The sequence below is a fragment of the Silurus meridionalis genome, chromosome 18 (assembly GCF_014805685.1).
Source record: "Silurus meridionalis isolate SWU-2019-XX chromosome 18, ASM1480568v1, whole genome shotgun sequence".
Taxonomy (NCBI): domain Eukaryota; kingdom Metazoa; phylum Chordata; class Actinopteri; order Siluriformes; family Siluridae; genus Silurus; species Silurus meridionalis.
Genome location: NC_060901.1, coordinates 17232259 through 17252419, shown reverse-complemented (window position 1 = coordinate 17252419; position 20161 = coordinate 17232259). Strand labels below are relative to the sequence as shown.

Below are 20161 nucleotides of genomic sequence, written 5' to 3'. Positions count from 1 at the left end.
TCTCCAACATTATAAACACACAGATCGCTCAAAAAAAAAAAAAAAAACAGCGGCTGCACAGTGCCGTCTCACATTTAGTCCACATGTGGAAAAAAGAAAATAAACAGTAACTAAGTTTCTGAAAACTTATGACCATCAGGCTGAAGTAATCCGCACAAACACACAAAGCAAAGTGTCCGAAAAAACTTACGTCCGCGATGCCGAGGGGGAGATAAGCCGAGAGAGAGAGAGAGAGAGAGAGAGAGAGAGAGAGAGAGAGAGAGAGAGAGAGAGAGAGTTTGAGAATGTAAAAATAGGGAAATTCAAAAATACCGCGACCGGCGGCACGGCACGAAGCCGGAAAAAAAACCCGGAAGATCCAAAACCGAACCCGAAGCCAAAAACGAGGGACAGAAAAGTCTCAAACGTGAACGACCGAAGGGGGCGTGGCAGGTGCTTTCTCGGCCGCTTTCTCTGAAGCTCCCGGCTTCAACTCCTTACCGAGAGAGCCGTGCTCCTTACCCTGCTCGCGCGCTCGGTAAGGAGTTAAACCTGGGAGCGCTGCGCTCCCGTTCATCGCATAACATTTAACAAAAAAAATGCATATGTGCACTTACTAACAGCAGAGATTCACCAGTATACAATACAAACACCTGTAGTATCTGTAAGGTTTGATTTTTCCGCCACTTTCGCGAGTTCTTCTGCGGCTGCACAGTGCTGATCGACATGACTGACGTTAAAATTTCTAATCCCCCCCCTTGTGCTCGAGATATTAGGGTTCCGCGACATGAAAAAAGTCGACATAACCGATAAAAAATGCTTAGAAAAAGCGAGAATTTGGCGGTTCCACTTCAAAAACGTCGACTTAATAGGGTTGTCGAGGTAACCAAGGGCGAGATAACCGGGTTCCACTGTATATATATATATATATATATATATATATATATATATATATAATGTGTGTGACCAATAATGATTATTCTTTTCTATTTTTATGTCCATAAGCTCAAATTAGATGCTCTCTGGGTATATACATTGGAATGTGGTAGCTTAGTGATTAAGACATTTGCCAGCCACCACAAGCTGCCACTCCTGGGCAATCCCACCACTTGCCCGCTGGATCCAATCCCTTCAACTACTGTATGCTCCAGACTATCTCACAAGACCTAATGCCTCTTGTCAACCCTCAGAAGCCTTGGTATCCGTGGAGCAGCATAGAAATGGTTTGCTTCCTCCCCAGAAGGTTGCTCATACCAGGCAACATGGAGGAGGTCTTCATTTGCCCCACAGAGACTCTTCACTGGCATCCCACAAGGCTCAGGTCTTGGTCCTCTCCTTTTCTCCCTCTATACCCAATCTCTTTGTGAAGTCATATCCTCACATTTTTTTTTACCACTACTATGCTGATGACACTCAACTCTTCTTCAGCATGCCTGGTAGACATATCTCCATGGATGAAGGTTCATCAACTGAAGCTTACCCCCAGCAAAACTGAACTGTTGGTCCCAGGTAATTCATCTTAGGTCATGATCTCATAATAACTCTTCAAAATTCTCTTAACTCCCACTGCTCACAACCGTGGGGTAAGCATAGACAATCAGCTGTCCTTTTCCTCACATGTAGCTAATGTGACTCAATCTTTGGTTCCTTCTCTACAACATCAGAAGATTTGACCATTTCTGTCCACACAGGCTGCTTGTTCAGTCCCATGTCATTTCGAGACTGGACTACTGCAATTCTCTGCTGGCAGGTTTACCTCTGAACCATATCTGTCCAATGTAAATGATCTAAATCGCAGGTGCTTGACTTGTGTTCAACCTGCCAAAGTTCTCTCACACCACCCCACTGCTGTGTTTCCTCCACTGGCTTCCGGTAGCTGCACGCATCGGATTCAAAACACTGATGCTTGCCTAAAAACCCCAAAATAGACCATTTTATAAAGTTATTCACTGATAGAGACTCAAAGCACTTTTGTATGTTGCTATGGATAAGGGGGTCTGCTAAATCCCCCAAATGTAATGTTTCGTTATCCAAAAGTCAAGGGTTTGAATTTTGAATCTTAAGTCTTTAAAAAGATTTAAACCTTTTTAGTAAACCTCCTGGAGTGTTTAAATGATGATCGCAAATGTTGAGCTATTTTATGAGTTGCTCAGTAGCTCCTAGTAACCACAAATGACTGTAAAAGATTGTAGAAGGAACATCAATCAATCTTACATTCTAGTGGTAATGTTAGTTTTTCACTCACTTAAGGTTTCGGGGTACTGCATTATAGATATTGTAATAAAATGATTAGTTTTTTGTTTGTTACACAGTAAGCTTGCAAGCATTGTGGAGATGATATCTGCCATTTATTTTTTCTTTCTCGCTTAGCCCACATTTTTTCTCTTTTGTTTGAAAGAAAGTGACTTGGAATAACTGCAACACTTCAACTTCACTTTCTCCTGACTCATCTTTGTGCAGGGAAAATATTCAAAAAGTTGGCAATTACTTTTAATTGCATTCCCTTTCAAGAGTTCTCCATGAGGGAACGCTCCTGAGTCACCCAGACGAAATTCTTGAGGCAAAAAATCAAGTAAAGCCAACATGAACACTTCTAGCTGCTGCGATCTGGGGAGGGCCTCTATTCTCGCAGTGTTGAACCTGAGGGGAACCAAAGGAACCATTTAAGCCCTCAACAATGACAATTCTATATTCCTGTTAATTTACTCGTATTACACCATATTTATAAATAGTAATTATGTATGTTTGCAAGTTTACCGTATATACAGTACATTAGCCTAATGTCAGACAGCAGACCTTGACGAACGTTATTAATCCAGGTGCATACTTTTCGATTTTGGCAACGATTTGGTCATCTGAGACAAATTTTGAAAAGCCTGAAATATTTCTACAATCATAGACTAAAATCTGTTGTTTTTGATCACTGGTTTGACATGTTCACCGACAACAGATTAATGGCCGTTGTCAATGTCAGTGTAATTTTTTTTGACTCTTTTTTGCAGTGTGACTTTTCCTATGAAGTCCGTCAAACCAAGACCCAGAAGCACCAAACCTGATGACGAGATTAGCAAACAACATTAAACAACCTCAGGGAAAATGTCAAAACAAAACCTCAAGTTCGGTCTGTAAAATTAGAAGTCCATAATGTCCTCTTTAGCTCAGTCATGATTTGTTCCACACACGTCATCTCGTTTTTGTTCTGTTTTTATTTAAGGCATGTCATGAACAAAATTAATGCTACGGATTGTTTTTGTTTGCTGCTAGCTACCATTAGCAAGATAATGGGGCTTTGCTGAAGGGTTCAGGGGGCAGCTTGGTTTTGCTGGGATTTGAACTCATGATTTTGGGATACAAAATCCAATGTCTTAACCACTAATCTACCATCTAGATCCTGATTCAAAAGCATGCCCTACAAACACATATCCCTTAAGAATCATGTTAAGGAACCCCGTACTGTATTCATTTTGCACGTAGGGTTCCGAGGTCCCAGCATATATAATCAGTCTCGAAGATAGAAAACTAAAACTCAGAACTGCACAGGTTCTTCACTTGCTCCTGGAAAAAAACCCTGAAAATAAATAGAAAAAATGTCAACCATTTTCAGTTCCCAGACCCATTACTTGTGCAGTTTTAAGATGGTTTTGGAGTGGAAATATTGCTCAGAACTATACACTTATGCATAACAAAAAATCCAGAGTTCCGTCCTGCTGGTTTTCCACATACAATAATTGCTTAATTGTAAACAGTCTGAAATCTTATGAAAAAAGTTATAGAATTGTATTCCATTTATATATATATATATATAGCACACTCCACTATACCTAAAACAAATAATTCTTTTCAAGCACATAATTGCCACATGATCCGTGAAGCCCGCTATCATAGGTAGTCCTGCAAGACTTCCATTGCTTTTGTATTAAGGGCCTCGAGAATAATAATATAGAGTCATCCAAATTGGCCATTCAAGTTTATATGTGCTGCGTTGAAACCTCAAGAGAAAAATTCAGGCAAATTGTTTTCCACAAGCTGAACTAGAGTCGCATTCCCTCTCGAGTACTCATGGCTGGCATTTCATGCTTTTTTTACAGGATACATTTAAAAAAAAGAAGGCAACTCGAATCACAATAGTCCTGTTTTTCGAACCAAATTATTTTCAATTATTTTGCATTTGGAAATGAGTTTCAAAATTAAATTTGTGAATTCATGCACTCTCATAGCTGATTTATTTTTTTTTTTTTTAATGACTGGAAATAACTTTCATAATCAATCAAATATATTACTGTATATACTGTAGATGTATGGTGCATGCCATATGTTTTATACACACTGATCAGGCAGAGCATCAAAACCACTGATAGGTGAATAAATAACTTATTGCACTCATGTCTCTTGAGAGGTGGGATGTATTAATTAAGGAGCAACTGAACAGTCAGTTCTCAAAGTTGATGAATGATAAATGGGCAAGGATAAGGATCCAAAGTCAAATTGTAATAGCTGGAGTCAGAAATATCAGTACAGAATATCTAAAACAATAGGTCTTGTAAGGTGTTTCATTGGATGAAGGGGTTAGTCCTAGGAACCCACGACTGGGTCAGGTAAGGAGAGGGAAGGCTAGCCTTCCTGTTCTAATCACACAGAAAATATACTGCAGAACAAATTGCTAGAAAGGTTAATGCCGACTCTGACAGAGCAATCAGATTTCTGGATAGTATAATGTTTTTTCTTGGGGAAGTGGTAAAACAGTGGTTAAGATGTTGGACTTTTACACAGAAGGTCATGAGTTCAAATCCCAGCACCACCAAGCTGCCACTGCTGGGCCCCTGAGCAAGATTCTCAATTGCTCAGTTGTATAAAAGGGATAATTGTAAGTCCCTCTAGTTAAGGGCATGTGACCACCTACTGTACTTGAACATTGCTGCAGACCATGTTACACCCAAATCATAGTAACAGTATTTACTGTTTGTGGCCTATTTTGGCAGTATGGGACACTGGAAATTCTGTTCAGGAATGACTTGAGTACCATGGTGCTGCCTCCAAATTCCCCAGATCTCAGTCCCGATCACAACTTAAAAAATCTGCTGCTAACATCTTGCTGAAAGGAACATCAGCACACATTCAGAAGTCTTCTGGAGTCCATGCCTTATCTAGCCTAAGCTGTTTGGGTGACAGAAAGAGGAAATACACAATATTAAGCAGTTGAATTTAATGTTAATGCTGAGCGGTGTATTTTTAAACTTCTACTCCAACCCATTTCATTCTTTTTTACTTAAAAAAAGAAAGATGCATTTAAATGGGAGTTTAAATAAGTACAGTACAGTGGAACCTCGGGTTACGAACGCCCCGGCATACGTATAATTCAGGTTACGAATCGCTGTTCATCAAAACTTTTGCCCCTGGTTACGAACAATATATCGGGATCTGACGTCGCTCACCAAAAATCGCAGGCAAGTTGGTTGTTTTTGCTCTATCCACGCAGCTCGTCACATCAGTTAGTGTCCTGTGTCCCTAGCGAGAGCATCGTGTTACTTATCCGCTTGAACTTTTCCCGGCGGCAGCGTAACAACTCATTAGTTGATGCTCGTGGAATGATGAGATGGACAACATTAGCCGATGCATAACCACTTTACTTGTTTTTATGAAGATAGATTAGCAGGGTTACAGTCTTTTCCAGTACAATACCCATAATGAATTTCACTCTGGACTTCAATACCAACTGATAGTAGCCTTAAAGAAACAGCTCTCATTTTCCTCTAATGCAACAATTGTCTCAGCGTTCGTGTTAATAACACTGTCTTTAATATTCTATAATATAATATATAATAATATATAATAATATAATATAATAAGATTCTCCTTCAAACAATAACTCTCCCTCCTCCCCTTCTCTGACGTCGTCTCCTGCAGCGAGTCTTCTCAAAGGAAAAAGTACCCGGTAAAGATGTTTTCCTCTTTTATATGTTTTTATGTGGTATGATTTTAATATAACATGTTAAAAGTAAATAATATTAGTGAATATTGGCTTTATTTTTATTTAAGTAATATTTTTGGTTGTCCAGAACGAATTACCGAAGTTTCTGTTCATTATTATGGGGAAATTTGTATCGGGATACGAACTTTTCAGGATAGAATAAAGTACCGGAACGAATTAAATTCGTAACCCGAGGTTCCACTGTACTGACATGGTGCTTCACATTTAGCTTTATTTTCTGTCTTATGTTTGTCACTGTATTTTAGTGAATGGCCTTATAGTCAGATTGTGTATTATTATTTTTAAATAATGTATTTCATGTAGTGCTATAGATTATGGTTCAGAGTTTGGGATATTTGTATTAATAAACTAGAACTTTGTCCCAGACTTGGTTTTGGGAATTCATGATGCCGTTTATTTGTGGAAATTCTCCCACAAACTCCGGATGCCCAACGTGTGTGTGTGTGTGTGTGTGTGTGTGTGTGTGTGTGTGTGCTAAAATTAAACCTGTGCTTTAATTGCAATACAGAGAGTGAAATGGACCAAGTGGGCCACTAAAAAAAGATAAAAGTATGCTTTATTTAGTCCCCGCCTCATGGAAATAGATGTCTTCATAAACAACAAGTCTACACTTACAGACATCATTTGGGTGCAAAAAAGTGGTTACACAGCAAAACAGAGTTGAAAAGGTGAACCCTAAAAGGAGAAGAACAAAACTAAATAAGTGAGCAATGTCTAAGCATGCTCTCCCAAGAGCACAAATTGAACAAATCTGTAATTGAGTCAGGCTGCAAAGAGATAAAGCTTGTGAGGTTCTTAAGTCATTCTCCTGGATACAAAGACAGAAGGAGATAAATCACCAAATCTCAGCCTCCAGTTGATGATAGAGGGGGGAAAAAACCTGACTCACCAGATGAAGTTCTTTAAAAAGAGTTCCTTCTTCATAAAGTGAAAATGCTCTGGTTCAAAAAGAAGCATTGCTGTTGTCCACAAATGAAGAGAACATCTTAAAGCAAGAGGGAGTGTAAATAATCTTAGTGTAAGAGCTGAGCAGTGAGAAGATATGAACTTCTCTCTCCCTTTCTCCATACATGTACAACATTCATGTGACCACACTCCTCTTTTCTGTTTCAGTGCAATTCTAAATCACTTCACCTTCTAAATCATGAGAATTGCACATTTTATAGACATCAAATAAACTAATATACTGTATGTTTCTATTCTTAAAAAACTTCTGGATAATAATGGATAAAGACACCTAGGAATCCTACAGTCGGCCCATCCATAATGAACAATAAAGTAAATGTCCTACTCTGACCTCCCCACTGTCCTGATAAACAACCACCCTGACACCCCACTGCCCTAATAAATCACCACTCTGACCCCCACTGTCCTGATAAACTACCACCCTGACACACCACCACCCTGACACACAACTGTCCTGATAAACCACCCCACCACCCAACTATTATGATAAACCAACTATCATGACCAACTCTGACACACCACTGTTCAAATAAACTACCAATTGTAAAACACCATTGCCCTTGTAATCCACCACCCTGACACCCCACTGTCCTGATAAACCACCACCCTGACAACCCATTGTCCTGATAGACCACCACCCTAAAACCTAACTATCCTGATAAACCACCACCCAGACACACGACTGTCCTGGTAAACCACCCCACCACCATGACACCCCACTGTCCTGATAAACCACCACCCTGACACTCACGGTCCTGATAAAACACCACCCTGGCACACCACTTACCAAATAAACCACCAACCATGACACACCACTGACCTGATAAACCACCACTGGTACCCCACTGTCCTGATAAACCACCACCCTGACACCCCATTGTCATTATGGACCACCACCTTGAAACCTAACTGTCCTGATTAACCACCAATCGCGACACACCACTGTAGAGACCTGCACAGGACGGATTTTTCAGTCCTGCTCCCGCAAAAATTTCACGTGTATCCCTTTTGAATATAAAAAAAAAAATTAACAAACGCTTCATTATATATTAGCTTGACTTTTTGTTTAAATGATAAACATGGACATGGGCAAGGAACTTTTCAGAACATAGAACATCAACTGAAATTATATATAAAAAAAAAAAAAACAAGTAAAGGTTTTGTTGTGTTGTATGTTAGTTCTTTCAGACATTTTGCCTATGCGCAGTAGTAGTCTACCGCACGTCAACCACGCAAGAGTTCGCTTCCGACAGTGTGCCATAAATCATCGATTTCTTTTTATAATTTAATACATATTCATGGAGAAAAATATTTGAAAATATATTAGTGATTCTGCTAGAGTTCAGGCCAGTCACTTCTTCCAAAGAACCACCCAAAATAATAATAATAATAATAATAATAATAATAATAATAATAATAGTTTATTATTAAATTAATTTATTTCTATAGTTACAAATGATGTAACTGTACTGTGTATAAAATACTGCATATCCTACATTCATTTTCTATGTAGTGCAGCATAATTGTGTGTGTTATTATGGCTAATAAAAGCATTCAGACAAAATCAGGAGACAAAGCAGAACACGTGGGGCCAATAAGCGGAATTTGTTCACTGCAAGAAATCATTCCTGCGGAGTTTCAAAACAAGTCCTCATCCACCTAGAACAGATTATTAGCATTCTGGACACCACGGCTGGCTTACCAACCAAGAGATGAATTTACACAGGCCTGACATGTTCAGCTCTTCACTGCAGAGAGGTTATTGGTACACAGCTGAAGCTGTTAATGCAAAACATGAATGCAAACCTTGGGGATGTAACAAAAAACAATTTCGACATGTGAGACAAATGAAGTGTGTATGTGTGTATATGTATGTATTGCACCTCATGGCAAAGATCTCTCTTAGTATTGAGAATTAGAATTGCTGTCCACAAACATGGCCTAGGCTAAAAGAAGATTGGTAACACCATGAAACTAAGTTACAGCACAGTGGCCAGGGTCAAACAGAGGTTTTCCAAAACTGGTTCCACTCAGAACTAGCCTTCGCAAGGGTCAATTAAAGAAGTTGAGCCCTCGTGCTGTGCGTCAGTGCTCAGACCATACACTGCACACTGCAACAAGTTGGTTTGCAGGCCGTCATCCCAGAAGGCAGAATCTTCTGATGCTGGCTCTTAAGAAAGCCCACAAACAGTTTGCTGTAGACGACCTGACCAAGAGCACAAATTACTGGAACCATGTCCTGTGATCTTATGAGACTAAGATAAACGTGTTTGGCTCAAATGGTGTCCAGCATGTGTGGCGACACCCTGGTGAGGAGTACCAAGAAAATTGTGTCCTGCCTACTGTTAAGCATGGTGGTGGTAGCATCATAGTTTGGGGCTGCATGAGTGCTGCTGGTACTGGGGAGCTTCGGTTTATTGAGGGGAAACCAGGATTCCAACATGTACTGTGACATTCTAAAGCAGAACATGGGCCAAATGGAAGTTTTCCAACATAATAACTACCCCAAACACACCAACAAGATGACAACTGCAAAATGACAATATATACATTATTTCATGCTACCACATCCAAAAGACACCCAATACAATTGTGGGTCTCCAACTTTGTGATAACAGTTTCCAGTAAGAACCACATACTGTATGTTTGGAAAAGTCTGGTGTCCCAATACGTTTCTCCATAAAGTATATATTTGTAGACTAACACAGTAATTAAGAAGGCAGTAAATTCAATAAAGTATTTCTTCATTAAATCACAATGAAGCACCCTAATTACTCCTCAGAATCCCCTAAGCCTTTTATATAAAAAAAAAAGACAGGTTTCTCCAGTGAAAATTCAACATCCCTATAAAGAGTGTGTGGTATTATAGAAGCATTTGCAAAGCTAGTGCAGCCACCTGGAAAAAAAGCATTGCAGTTATATTAGAGGAAATTGTATTATGTGCACATTATTTAATGAATAAAATGCATGCTAATTTTAAAGAGCTCTGTTTTAAGATTTTTGTAATCCCATTATTCTGAATTGCAGCATTCAAAAATCCTGCTATAGAGCTTATCGTCATGAATGGCTGTTTCTCAACAATCCACAATCATTCAAAAAAATAGAAAGGTAATTGAGGATACACTATTAAACATTTAATAATTTTCTTCAAAAATCAAGGTTTTTTTTTTTTTTTTACCTTAAATGGCTTTTAAAAAGTGAAATACTTTTTATTTGACAAACTTGAATAGTTTGTTAGTCATGACACACTTTCTAGTGAAATGTTTTTTTGATAAAGAATACAAAGCAGAACTACAGGCTGAGCCTAAAGTGGTAAACTATGAAGATGTTAATTTTAATAAAAAAATTATTGGGCCAAAATAAAACAAATGCACTTCTGAGACTCTCATGTACCACCACTGCCTCATTTACTTTATCTGAAGTAAACTTTTTGAAGTAAAGGCTGGAAACAAATATATATTGTTATAGTACTCTAAGGCACCGGTCCACAAAAAGTTTTGCGCCACGGACCAGATTAATGTCAGACAATATTTTTACGGACCGGCCTTTAAGGTGTGGCGGATAAATACAACAAAATAAAACGATACGGCATAAAAACTGGTATTTTCTAAATATAATAATAAACTTGAATCCACTGTGTTGATTTTTGTTCATTTTGCCAGCTTGGGGGTTTGAATTTAGCAGCCGGAGCAGCACCTTTAAGAAGGTAGTGGATAGAGGTAAGACATGTGACCGAGGCATCTTTACATGCATCAAGAATGAGTCATAGACAGATGTGGAGGAGAGAATCCAGTAATTTTCCTAAATAAAACATCGTTCAGCATCAGATAATAAATAAAACAGAAATAATAAAAGTTATGTATTCTTTCTATGCGGCCCGGTACCAGTGGACCCAGGGACCAGTGTCGGTCCGCGGCCCAGGGGTTGGGGACCACTGCTCTAAAGTAAAATCAAGATGATTCACATGTATGATGCAGGATGGTGTTATATGTTTTTTTATTCATAGATAATAGTGTGAAATGGGTAGTTGATATAATTTTTATTGGTCACTTAAGTCATACTGAGAGTGGAAAAAATAGATGGAATTTGTAAGAGATTTATATTGATGTGTTAGTGAAAATTATAGATTTACTTGTGCACTGACATGATTTTTTTACTGTAGGTTTCTATAGGAGACAAGATCTTGAAGAACCTGGTAGGTTTGGAGAAAACAGCATGCATGTAATGTTTTATGGGGTTTGATAAACAACCTGCATCAGCTTGGCTTTATGGAGGTTTTATGCATAACAGGAATGTAATGCTATAGACCAGGGTTCGCCAACTGGCGGATTCCGGTCCGAATCCGGACCGCAAAATGCGCCTGGCCGGACCGCGAAGCCTTTTCACATAATCAAATTAATATATGCCAAACTCTATTCTCTAATAAATCTAAATTTGTATCAGGCACATTAAGGTGGGCTCAGTAGAGCTGTTTGGGTCCTACGGCGCCACGGGTCACTACTACAGTTACTATGCTCACTGTTTCTACGATCAGACGTGCGGTTGATCGGAAAGATGTTTGTGTTTCTGAATGATATTGTTTCAATAGCATAGTAACTGTTTCTACTGTTTCTACGATCAGACGTGCAGTTGATCGTGAAGTGAAGACAGCAGAGAGAAATGTGCAAAAGATAAAAGTTTCAATGATTGAAAAACAATGGCATTCTCAAAAATAAGGAAAGATGTGTTTGTGTTTCTGAATGATATTGCTGTTGATATTTTATCAATTCAACATGAAGTATAGAAGAGAACAATTTTAAACATTAGATACATTTAGTTAGGTAAAGACAATACGTGTGAAGTTAAAATGTGATGAGATTTCCGTTTTCTGTTTTTTTTTTTAACCAGTTGGGTATGCATTCATTACTTATGATTTGTAATCTTGGTTCAGCAGAAACTAAAGCACTTTAGCTTTTCCTTTTATGTATTCATTTATAATGTGTCTAATTAAAATGTTGTCTACACTAATTTCTTTAGTCTGGCAAACATCATCAATTCATGTTTTTAGGTACCATAATTTCCGGACTATAAAGCACCCTTATATAAGCCGCACCCACTGAATTTTACGAATATTTTAATTTTTAAAATAAATAAGCCGCACACTGAAACTACACTGAAACAAATAAACTTTACACAGGCTTTACCGAAAGAGAGTGTCTGTTACATGGTGTAACGGGTGAAATATGTTGTGGCTCCTTTAAAAGCAGAGCGGCATTTTGGGAATAGCACGTCACTGCATTCTTCCGGTATTACTGCGTGTGTGTGCGTGTGTGAGAGTGAGGATTATGTGCTCGTTATTTTCTGATGCTCATTTCTAAGTTTTTTTGACTTAGAAAAACTCATAACTCTGTTGCCAAAAAAATAAAAAAGCATGAGTTTTGGAAACCTGTCTGTGCTTATATGATTTCTGTTGCAACTGGAGTTACTGAGCTCTCCCTTCACCCAGACTCAACGTGTTATAACGGCTTGTATCTAAACAGTAGCCGACCAAGAAAGTCATTGTTCACTGTCTTCCTCCTTCCTTTCAGAACTACAGTGGTACCTTGACCTACGAGTGCATTAATGTACGAGTTTTCTAAGGTACGAGCGGTCACTCCGTCGATTTTTTGCTTTGTTATGCGAGCAAAAAATTAAGGTAGGATCTCGAGACGCCGGAATGGCGAAGCGAAGCCAGCAAACGAAGATTGTGACGAAAATTAACGTTTAGGGATACATAGTGTACAGGAGTGATAGTAAAAAAACGAGTTTTCACTCCGCCTCCGCTTATCGCCTCTACCCCCCTCCACACACACACACACACACACACACACACACACCCCACCGGCGTTTTCGTTAGCTCAAGTCGTCTCATCTCCAAGGAAAATACACTGAATAAAACCTTATTATATCTTTACATACTCTTTCTATTATGTTTTTATACAAGATTTTTTATTTGGAAATGTATTTTCCAATTTAATAACATGAAACATAAAAACGGGGTGTCATTTTGAGGATTGGAACGGATTAATGCCATTTTAAGTATTTTCAATATGGAAAACTGATTTGAAGTGCGAGCAAATTGAGATACGAGCTCGTCCACGAAACGAATTAAACTCGTAGGTCAAGGTACCACTGTATTTCTCTCGGGAGTTTATGTTTTGGTTTGGTCTAATGGTTTGTCGCTCAGTTTTTTGGCTTGAAGTTTGTGAAACCGGGAAAAACCCAGGAAAAATCCATAAAATAGCCGCTTTGTTGTTTAAGATGCAAAACGTGGGAAAAAAGTAGCGGCTTATAGTCCGAAAAATATGGTATATAATTGTCCGGACCTCAGCTGGCGAGAAGGGTTCATTTACTGGACCTCAAGGATTTTTATCCTGCTATAGACTGACAACAAAAATGCTCTTCATGAATCAAGACCAAGTCAGTTAGTTGGCACAGTATATGATTGAAGAGCTATTTTGAAGAAAATCTGGACAATAAGATAATCTAAATACTGTAGTACAAAAACATTGTGTTAGAAGAACCTGTGGATATTAGATATGAACAGGAACATTTTCTATCAGGAATATAAGCAATTAAAACCATTCATTTATGAACATTATGAACCTACTTCACAAATCAGATCTCTATCATCACACCAAAAATATTTTGACAAATTCTCACTAACAGCATATCTAAATCAGATCTCTATCATCACACCAAAAATATTTTGACCAATTCTCACTAACAGCATATCACATGCTTTCTCTGACATACATGAAACTGCTGAACACATGTTTTGAACACATGAACACAAGTCCTGCTCATGCAGTCACACACTGAGAGGAAATCGATATCCATCCCTTTCTGCAAACACAGGCTCACTCACATGGTTCCCTGGTGTTGCTGGGATTGACAGGGAAGAGAGATAAAACCACCTAAGTCACAGCCAGTTCTGTTCTTTTCACAGAATAGCCACAGATGACTAAGGGATAAACTACTTAATTTAATACTTTGAATATGTGGTACAGTATTGTTCAAAATAATAGCAGTACAATGTGACTATCCAGGTTTTTAGTATATTTTTTATTGCTACGTGGCCCCAGCATTCATGATATGCACGCTCGTAAGGCTGTGCAATTGGGCAATTAGTTGAAAGGGGTGTGTTCAAAAAAATAGCAGTGTGGCATTCAATCACTGAGGTCATTAATTTTGTGAAAAAGCAGGTGTGAATCAGGTGGCCCCTATTTGAGGATGAAGCCAGCACTTGTTGAACATGCATTTGAAAGCCTAAAGGAAAATGGGTCGTTCAAGACATTGTTCAGAAGAACAGCGTACTTTGATTAAAAAGTTGATTGGAGAGGGGAAAACCTATAAAGATGTGCAAAAAATTATAGGCTGTTCAGCTAAAATGATCTCCAATGCCTTAAAATGGAGAGCAAAACCAGAGAGACGTGGAAGAAAACGTAAGACAACCATCAAAATGGATCGAAGAATAACCAGAATGGCAAAGGCTCAGCCAATGATCAGCTCCAGGATGATCAAAGACAGTCTGGAGTTACCTGTAAGTACTGTGACAGTTAGAAGGCGTCTGTGTGAAGCTAAACTATTTTCAAGAATCCCCCGCAAAGTCCCTCTGTTTGTGAGACGACAGTTTGTGAGACGACCCCCAAACTCTGAATTCAAGCAACAGTACACAGTGAAGACAGTGAAGCATGGTGGTGCAAGCATCATGATATGGGCATGTTTCTCCTACTATGGTGTTGGGCCTATTTATCGCATACCAGGGATCATGGATCAGTTTGCATATGTCAAAATACTTGAAGAGGTCATGTTGCCTTATGCTGAAGAGGACATGCCCTTGAAATGGTTGTTTCAACAAGACAATGACCCCAAACACACTAGTAAACGAGCAAAGTCTTGGTTCCAAACCAACAAAATTAATGTTATGGAGTGGCCAGCCCAATCCCCGGACCTTAATCCAATCGAGAACTTGTGGAGTGATCTCAAAAATGCTGTTTCTGAAGCAAAACCAAGAAATGTAAATGAATTGTGGAATGTTGTTAAAGAATCATGGAGTGGAATAACAGCTGGGAGGTGCCACAAGTTGGTTGACTCCATGCCACACAGAGCAATTCAATATGATTTAGGTGCAGTGACTGGGCAGGTCATTCCATGATAGATACACTTCAGCTGACTGTTTAATCTCTAATTATGGCTTACAGAGCTTGAAAGTATGCTTCAGGTCATTGTCTTGGGAAGTTGAGGTGTAGCTGCAGTCTAGATGGAATTGAATGGTGAAATGGAATGGTAGCCATGCTAGTTTAGTTTTTTTTTCACCCAGAATAAGTCTTTAGCATTCCCTGCTCCAAAACAACTGCAAACTATTAAGCTTCCACCTCCATGTCTGACTGTGGTGGTGAGGCAGTCTGACAACATCAACATCATCTTCTGTTCTCCGTTTTTACAGAGGTTCTTTTGTTAGAGACCAAAATGTCCAATTTGGACTCATCATGTCCATATTCTTGTGGTTTTTTGCCTTTTCCTTGTTGCATAGAAACAAGAGGAACATGCATGTGAAGACTTGCAAAAAAAATTTCAATAGTGTTCTAATGGACATAATTTAGATTTGCTAGCATATTATGGACTTTTCTATGCAATTATCAAATATAGGCTCAAGCCTAGTGGCAGATATATTGCTTTCTGTACAGTAAATTAGATTAGATTAGATCAGATTAGATTAGATCAGATTAGCCTTTATTGTCTCCCATAGGAGAAATGTGCCTTGGGTGATCAAGAGAACACAGTTGACACACATACATATACAAACTCCAATTAACATATAAATACACCCAAATCTGTATAACCAGCAGTACACACACACACACACACACACACATTGATGGTGTTAAAGCTTTTTAGGCTTCAGAGTTTTTTTTCACAGAATGTGTTTAATGAAGTTCTTCTTCTCACCCAAACTACAAGGAGTAGATGGTGTGACTTCAGTAGGCTGGTAAAGCCATCAGTTCTACCACTTTTTATTTTAATAGATATCACATTCAATAAACACAAACTGAAGATGTGTGAAGAAGAGAAGGCAGCACATCTTTGTCAATGGCATGGATCTCTGTCGCTTACCTGTACACTTTTTGGAGCTTCCTAGCCGCTTGCCATGCATTCCAAGCTTGCAATTAAAATTTATCTCCCAAAACTCAGCAAACCACACATTTCTTCTGTTATTGGAAAGCGAGCGGCTTCGGAAGTAGCGGTCGAAGGCTGGAGAAGAAAAAAAATGAATGGTTTATTTATAATACAATAGATAGTACTAAGAAAAATCCAGTAAACTCAACATAACTTTGAGGACAGTCCCTATTTCTAATCTGAGAGATTTCATGAATATAATTCCGTATATATTTACTAATAGTATGAAGGCCCAGTGGATAAGAACCCAAGAACAGGATCTCTTCTTAGGATTCCCGCTTTCATCGTACGGGAAATTATGACTCTAAATTCCCCCAGGATTATTGCACTATATCATTTATGCAGTTATCTAAATCAACCAATCATGTGGCAACAGCATAATGAAGAAGAAATGCAGATAAAGGTCAAGAGCTTTAGGTAATATTCATATCAAACATACACACAAAGATACAAAGATATGTAGAGATACATTGGGTAAAATATTACTCCAGTAAAAGTGCTCCCTTTAAACCTTCACTTGATTAAAAGTACAAATGTATTTGCCTTCATACATACGTAAGTATCCAAAGCACTATGATTTATTATGGTTATAATGTTCCTATTTTTGCCACAAGACTCTTTGCTTAATCAACTCAGTTTATGTGAAAAGACTCGGATTTTACTTTTTGCACATAAATCTATTAATAGAATGACATATATGAGTCAAACACTGATTGATATCTATTAAAATAATCATGAGCCCAAAACCTTCTTTGTATTTACTTAAAAAAATTGCACAAATAAGTGTTTTGGCAAGTGAGATCCAGGTGATTTTTTTCCTCTCAAAATGTTCCACTTGCTGTTGATCTGATGCTGAACTGTATGTTCATGCTAAGTAGATACCACCAAGCAGAAATCAAAGCAAGTTCAAAACAGAGCGTGTGCTCAACCCTGATTGGTGGCTTGCTGTGTGTTTGACTAGTTTTTATCCGCTCATAAAAAATAAAAAAAAGAAACAACTGATTTTTAAAAAAAATGTAGTTAAGTAAAAAAGTAAGACATTTGCCTTTTAATTGTAGTGAAGTTAAAGTAAAAGTCTCTTCAAATGAAGGGCTGGATCGAGGTATTCTGTAGCTGCTGATCTCCTGAGAACTTTTTTACACCGAATGGCAAAATGGAACAAAACACAAAAAACATCTTGTGAGTGGAGAGTCTGCAGGCTGAAACCCCTTGTTGATGAGATAAGTAGAAAAAGGTCCAGACTGGTCTGAGCTGACAGAACCTCAAATAATCGCTCATTTACAGAAGCTTTGAGCAGAAATACATCCCAGCATGCACAAAACATCCCACCTTAAGGTGGATGGGCTACAACAGCAGAAGACTATATAAGGTTTTACTCCTGCCAGTAAAGAACAAAGCAATCATGGGCACAGACAGATGAAGACCTGGAAAAGACCTGGAAGATTTTTTTTTATAATTAACTGTCTAGAATGGGGGATTCTTGTGTCCACAGTGACCTCAGATTCTTGTTATTGGCTGACAGGAAAGATTTTTCCTGACACCTTCTAGTGCTTTCACCTCAAATGTTATTATTTTGTACACAAAAACGGCTAAAGGATTTCTATTAACCATTCTCACAAAAGGAGATTATACGAGTTACAATTTACTATAGCTATCCGGAAAGCATGATTTCTCAGGGACATGGCAACCTCGCTATTTTCCACCCACAGATATATTGCACACACAGTGTTTTTGGTTTTTCTCACCACCCTGTGTAAACACTAGAAACTGTTGTGTCTCTAATTCAAAAGTTATTAAAGTGCATGTTTTGTATGTGTGTGTGTGTGTGTGTGTGTGTGTGTGTGTGTGTGTGTGTGTGTGTGTGTGTGTAATCCCATTATTTGTCTGCATATAAACTGATATAATGAATGATTTATTGAATGGTGTCTGACTCTGAGTTGATCTTGCCTTCTGAAAATCTAAGCATGGTATATATATATATATATATATATATATATATATATATATATATATATATATATATATATATATATATATATATATGCAGATTTGTTGGCCACACATGTCTAAATCACATCAATAGATACACAGGGCTGCTGATCAACTTAATTTTCTTCATATTTACATTACTGATAATAACCCTGTCCTGAAATCGAAGTTTCTTTTTTTCCCTAGAAGTGCCACTTGGAATGTTCGCATGTTTTCATTTCATTTGTATAATCACCCTCTTTTAAAGGAAGCACTTACTGTGAGCATAAAAGCACGTGATTGGACGTTACTGAATACAAGCTGATAAAGGTGATCATTTTATCTCAAGGAGCTATTTAAGGAAAGATGTTGGGAAAGATGCCTGAAAAGAAGGTACTTCTGACAAGCATCTGCTCTCAGCATACTGCCTTGTAATCCACAGATAAATGTAAAGTCTAAAAAAGCTAATCAGACTATGAATTAAACTCGCTTCTGCTTGTTGATCAGCATTAAGTGAAATCCACTTATAATAAGTCTAAAGTTTGACCTCTGAACTATGAGCATGTATTGAACCGTAATTATTATCAACAGTCTTCGTACTGTACTTGGGCAGTTTGTTTATTTTTACTTCCAATTTTGTAATTTTGTTATATTTATAATTTTTATATTTACAGTTTATTAAATAAAATAATTAATGTTTCTTGCTATTTTTGAATAAATACAACAAAATAAAATGATACGAACGTAAAAACTGGTATTTTATAAATATAATAATAAACGCGAATCCACTGTTGTTTTTTGTTTATTTTTGCTCGCTTGCAGGTTTAATTTAGCGGTAATATATCATGTATTAGCGGCCGGAGCCCCTTTTAAAAAGGTAGCAGATGAAGGTAAGACGTGACCAATGCATCATGACCTGCATCAAGAGTGAGTCCTAGACACATGTGTTGGAGAGAATCCAGTAATTTTCCAAAATAAAACATCGTTCAGAATCAGATAATAATTGAAACGAAAATAATGTTGTTAAATATTCTTTCTGTGCGCCCCGGTACCAATAGACCCACGGACCGGCCTTGCAGCCCAGGGTTTGGGGAGCACTGTTTTAAGATGCTTCTTACTACATGTGCCATTGTACAAATACGTATTTGTATATTCAAGTTTATTTAAAAATTGATGTTTAGCCTTTATTTTTGGTACTTGTGCAATTTTGTAAATATTTTTAATAGAATTGTATTTAATTTTTTTAAGGTGTTTTAATATTTCTCTTGATACTTGTGCATTTAATAAATGTTCATTCAAATGATTTTTTTCCTTTGTTAATCATTTGCTAGAATTATGGGATGAATATACAAAGATGCATTTAAGCATTTTATTCGAAACTTAAACATAGAGGGTGACAAGTCGCCTGGCGTTCATTTTGCATTTACGTTATAGTTTGCTGTTATATTAATGCAAATGTTATTTAATTTATTCAAGTAACATTAACTGTGATAGAACTGATTTAAGAGTGAAAGGGAATGTTTATAGGATTGTGGTGAGACCTGAGATGCTGTATGGTTAAGAGACAGTGGCAGTAAAAGACAGGAGGTGGAGCTGGAGGTAGCAGAGCTGAAGATGTTGAGGTTTTCGTTGGGAGTGACGACAATGGACAGGATTAAAAATGAGTTTTTTAGAGGGACAATGCATGTAGGAGACAAGGTGGAGGGAGGTGTGATTGAGATGGTTTGGACATGTGCAGAGGAGGGACATGGGTTATATCAGTAGGAGAATGCTGAGGATGGAGCCGCCAGGAAGGAGAAAAAGAGGAAGGCCAAGGATGAAGTTTATTGATGTGGTGAGGGAAGACATGCAGGTGGTTAGGTTGGGAAAGAGGCAGAGGTAGAGGACTGGGGGTATGGAGACAGACGATCCACTGTGGCAACCCCTAATGGGAGAAACCAAAAGAAGAAAAAGAAATAACATTAACAAAGGTGGACATTTCATATCAATGTATCAAGATTAAATTGTGCCAGCTCCAGGGTGCAGTGCACAGTCAAGAGCAGGACAGTCATTTGATTGTAA

At 38.1% G+C, this 20161-nt stretch overlaps 1 protein-coding gene across 4 annotated transcripts in view; it reads right to left on the bottom strand.

Moving 5' to 3' along the window:
- Positions 1-20161, bottom strand: part of grm8a (glutamate receptor, metabotropic 8a) — a 308123-nt gene that overhangs the window by 82475 nt on the left and 205487 nt on the right. For 3 of the 4 annotated variants that reach the window (XM_046873172.1, XM_046873175.1, XM_046873174.1), the window contains one exon: positions 16070-16207. The exons of the other annotated variant lie outside the window; for it this stretch is intronic. In XM_046873172.1, coding sequence (XP_046729128.1) covers positions 16070-16207 — 138 coding nt within the window. The remainder of the gene's footprint in view (positions 1-16069; positions 16208-20161) is intronic. 4 annotated transcript variants of the gene reach the window in all.